The sequence below is a fragment of the Plasmodium vivax genome, genomic scaffold (assembly GCF_000002415.2).
Source record: "Plasmodium vivax scf_4942 genomic scaffold, whole genome shotgun sequence".
Lineage (NCBI taxonomy): Eukaryota > Apicomplexa > Aconoidasida > Haemosporida > Plasmodiidae > Plasmodium > Plasmodium vivax.
The window spans coordinates 1-4,544 of NW_001851483.1; the positions used below are offsets into that span (position 1 = coordinate 1).

The 4,544-nt window shown below is 21.4% G+C and overlaps 1 protein-coding gene and 1 pseudogene across 1 annotated transcript; both read left to right on the forward strand.

The window, feature by feature from the left end:
- On the forward strand, positions 1-1,278 carry PVX_176270 (variable surface protein Vir8; the record flags this gene model as incomplete). Its single annotated transcript, XM_001612449.1, has 3 exons — positions 1-45; positions 188-994; positions 1,110-1,278. 3 exons carry the CDS (start codon positions 1-3, stop codon positions 1,275-1,277), a joined length of 1,020 nt encoding a protein of 339 aa, XP_001612499.1. The 3' UTR covers position 1,278.
- A 2,133-nt stretch (positions 1,279-3,411) lies between these two features.
- On the forward strand, positions 3,412-4,515 carry PVX_176275 (annotated as a pseudogene).
- The last annotated feature ends 29 nt before the right edge of the window (positions 4,516-4,544 follow it).

The window sequence follows — 4,544 nt, forward strand, 5'->3', positions numbered from 1 at the left end:
ATGGATTTACCTTTAAGTCAAGAAATTGATAAATGGAAAAAAGATGTACTTTTTTATTTGTTCTATAATATAATGATTATTTATAACGATTATTGGAACAAAGGAATATTTTCTAAAATGAATAAGAATTTTTACTCATAATTAAATGCTTTTGTATTTATATATTTTATTTTATTATTATTGTTAGTATCCTTTCTTAGAAAGTGTTTGGAAATTGTTTGGTGAATATAATAATGATATGTATGATTTTGAAGAAACACATGTTGAACTATGCGATTTTATTATATCTGATGAACCAGAAAGAGGAATGAATAAATATAAACATTTTTGCATCAAACTATTAAGAAATTTATGGCACGCTTCTGAAATAACTTATAATAACAATATGAGTCCTAGTGAACGATGCATCAATTTAAACAAGTGGTTATATTTTTATAGAAAAATAGATCCTGTACCAAAAGAATTCATTAAGAAAGTATTTAACATTATTTTTAACTTAGATGAAATCATGCCTCCATACAAGAAATGTAAATACAGTCCATACGAGGAATTTATAGAATCAGAAAATGTAGTAAAACTCTCTTTTTTAACAGATAATATTAGTACCATTATAGATATAATAAAGTTTAAAGAACACAATCTGCGTGATTTATGTCTTGAKTATATTCGCAAATGTTATGAAATATATAGAACCATGAATATGCAGTATTGTAATGTTGCAAATAAAACAGAACCATCAATTGTGTCACTTTGTGCAGAATTAAAAGGTTTTAGTGAATCATATGATACCATTCATGAAGATTTTTTATTAACAGAAGGATCTCCTGATGTAGTTATCCCTTTACTAGGAGACAGAAGTGCCATAGCCCATAGAAGAGATGGAGAGAAATCTATTGCTGAATCAAGTTTTTTGAGTGATCCATTAAAATCTAAGATATCAACAGGCATCGCAGTAGGGGCAGGAACGTGCGGCGTTCTAGGTTTTTTATATAAGGTTAATACGAATTTCTATATGAATAAGAATAAAATATCTCTCATTCTTTTCATACTAGTTTATCATAATCAATGTTTTATATTTTCATATATTTTACGTTTTCCTTTTTCTTTAGTTCACCCCAGCTAGAAGTTGGTTTCATGGTCGAAATAGGGGAGTAAAAGCTAATAATTTCTTAGACGAAGGAGAAATAAATGAAATGTTTCATAATAATCCCAATTTTGAAAATATGGAATCAGATAACTCTAACTATAATATAGGATATCATAATATGGAAGATTAATAATTTAAAACTAAAAATGATGACTCCATATGTATAAAACAAATATTAAGTACTACATGGATCAACTCAGTTGTAATTTCGTTATCAAAATAGAACTGCAGAATGTTACGTGGCCCATATACAATAAATAATATTGGAAAATTCAATATATATGTAAAAAATAATAACTTCATTTGTTAGCAAACAGTAGAAATTATCTAATAAATTAAGAAGAAGAAAAAGAGAAATACAAAAATAATAAAACATACGTAAAATAATAATTTACAACAAGAATTATACTAAATAAATTGAAAATTCTATATTTTTTATATTGAAAATATCATTGCCATATTATATACAATATATATAAAACCTTTTTTTAGTACAAATTCCATATTCATAAATTATACAATATAATTTTTATTTAATATATATTTTTCATAAATGATGGAAAAAAATATAAAGGATTATTTATTTATTAGATATAATAGTTAAACAACCTACAAATGTTACTTCATTAATGCATACACATAGCAAAATCTATTTCATTATAATATTTGCACATATATATTCTCAATTTAATGAAACACTTTGTTATTTGCTTTTTTATTTTAATGATTACATATTGAATTATTAGCTGTATGAAATCTAAAATTATTCCTTTATTTTGAAAAGGATTCTTTCAAAAATTTTATATTTTATCATTTTTTAGTTAAATCAATTGAATAAAAATATTTGAATACCATAAATTCACATATTCCCCTCATAAGCTCATATATTAATTAATTTTATCCTTAAAAGTATATAATAGTATTTGTAAAATTAAGCAGTAAATTACTGCAACATTATTAAATAGTAATTTAACAAGTTGTGCAACACATTTAACATAATAAATATTTTATGTCTACATTGAAATGTAAACAAAATAATATTTTAAAAAAGGTTCACTAATAGCAAAGTTATTAATTACAAATTAGTAAAGTAATACGCACATTTAGTTACAGTATATATATAAAATAATTAATGTATATATTTTAAATCTTTTGAATTAAAAACAATATATGTTTTTATGTTTTCTAAGTATCCAATTAATCAAAGTAAGCTATTTATAGCCTAAATAAAAAAATTAAACAAATTAATTTAATTTACTTTTAATAAATACAAAATGATATAACAAAAATATGCAACAATTAAAATATTGTTATCCTGCATTAATGTAATACATGAATTTTTATACAAATATACTCATCTATTTTTCATGGTTCATTTTCTTTCAATTTTATTATATACCTTTAATGGTAACATTTTTGCTTAACATTTTATTATAAATTTTAAATTATACTTAAAAGAAAACATAATTTTACTTTTTTTTATTGTAATTTTTTAAAAACCTCATTTTATATATCATGTACTTTATAATAGATAAAAGTATTTTTTAATTACATATCATATATTATTTATACAATTATTTATCATAACTATTAACATTTATTTAAATTAGAACGGGTAACATTTTATTATAAATGATTGCTTTCATATTTAAGTTTAATATGCCTCTGCATTATAAAAATATTTATTACTGAATTTTTCATCAGATTCTAATATTCATTATAAAAATGCATTTTATTCAAATTGAATACAATTAAATTAATATTATTTCAATAAAACTTTCTTCAATTTGATATTATATAATTGCTATTAAAAAATAAAAATTCATTATATTTTTAAAAGAATATATTCATTCCTATGTCATACTTTAGAAAAAGAATTTTGTATAAATAAATTAATTTATATATTTATACTTATACATACATAAAAATTTTTTTTTCAATTTTTTAAAGAAATAAGGTATATCCTATACTTCTTATATATTTACATTCAATTAATGGTGATAACCTAAGTTATAATACTATTCTCAAAATGTATATATATAAATTTCATTGTTAATCCTTTTTTATTATTTATAAGTTTAAATTTATGATATAAAAAGTGCCTATTATATTAAAAATTCATAGATAATTTAATATGTATTTACATAATTATATAAGCTTTTATATATAGCTGGAATCTAACTATATGATATTATATTATTTGTATAAATATTTATATTCTATTTTTCATTATATCACATATAATACATGGAATTACTAATATAATGGCACCTTCAGAAGTACAGAAACAGGCATATTTACATGTTTTTTTATAAGATGAATTACTTATATAACTATAATTAAATATACATTTCTTTTAGTTGAATGACTGCAATACTTTAATTAACTTCATATTTTATATAATTTTATATTTAATATTTACTTCGCATTTTACTATAAATTTCTATCTCTATACAAACAGTATAAAGAGATATTTCATGATAGTACAAGTAATTATCAAATTTTTACTTCTTATTGTTCTAATTATAAGAGTTATTTACAAGATTCCGATGAAAACAAATGCTCTAGTTTGGAATCTGAATGTTCTATTATCTGTAAATATATTAACCTATTAGAACAGAATCATGCGATAAGTATATCTGAAGGATGTAAATTCCTTTACTATATGATGTATGATAAGTATATAGAAAATCAGAGTTCTGGTTGTAATATGTTAGAATTTTACAAAGCTTCCTTAAAATCATATTGTGAAAATGGTGATTGGGAAGAATGTAATAATTTTGTAGAACAAATTGATGTTCATCTATTTGAAAAATATAATAATTTAATTGTATTATGCGAACAATTTGATAAATTAATAAATTCTGGGGATAATGAAGAACCTAATAAATGTGCATATGCTAAAAAATGTGTTGAATTATATGAGAAATATATAAAAGAATGTTCTTGGGGGTGTTAACAATTATTATTGCAATGAATTAAAAAATTTTAAACATGATTATGAAAAAAAAATTAAAGAATTAACATGTGCTGATATAGCAACTATATTAACATCATCTGAATTTACAGATTTAGCTTCTATCATTATAGTCCCAGTTATTATAATACCAGCATTATGCTTCATTTATTATATTGTGAATAAGGTGAATCATATATCTATATTATGATATATTTCCAGTATTACAATTATTTATACGTACTTTCCTAAAAAATAATACTATAATGAAAATATTGTGTTTTTATAAAATCAATTATTTTCTCCTCAATACAGTTCACCCCTTTTGGTTCTTGGTTAAGCTTACGGATGTATAGAAAAAAAAATAAATATAGTAATATTGAAAATGTAACGCAAAAATATATACATTCGCCTAAACCAACAGAAGGAAATTTCCAAAAT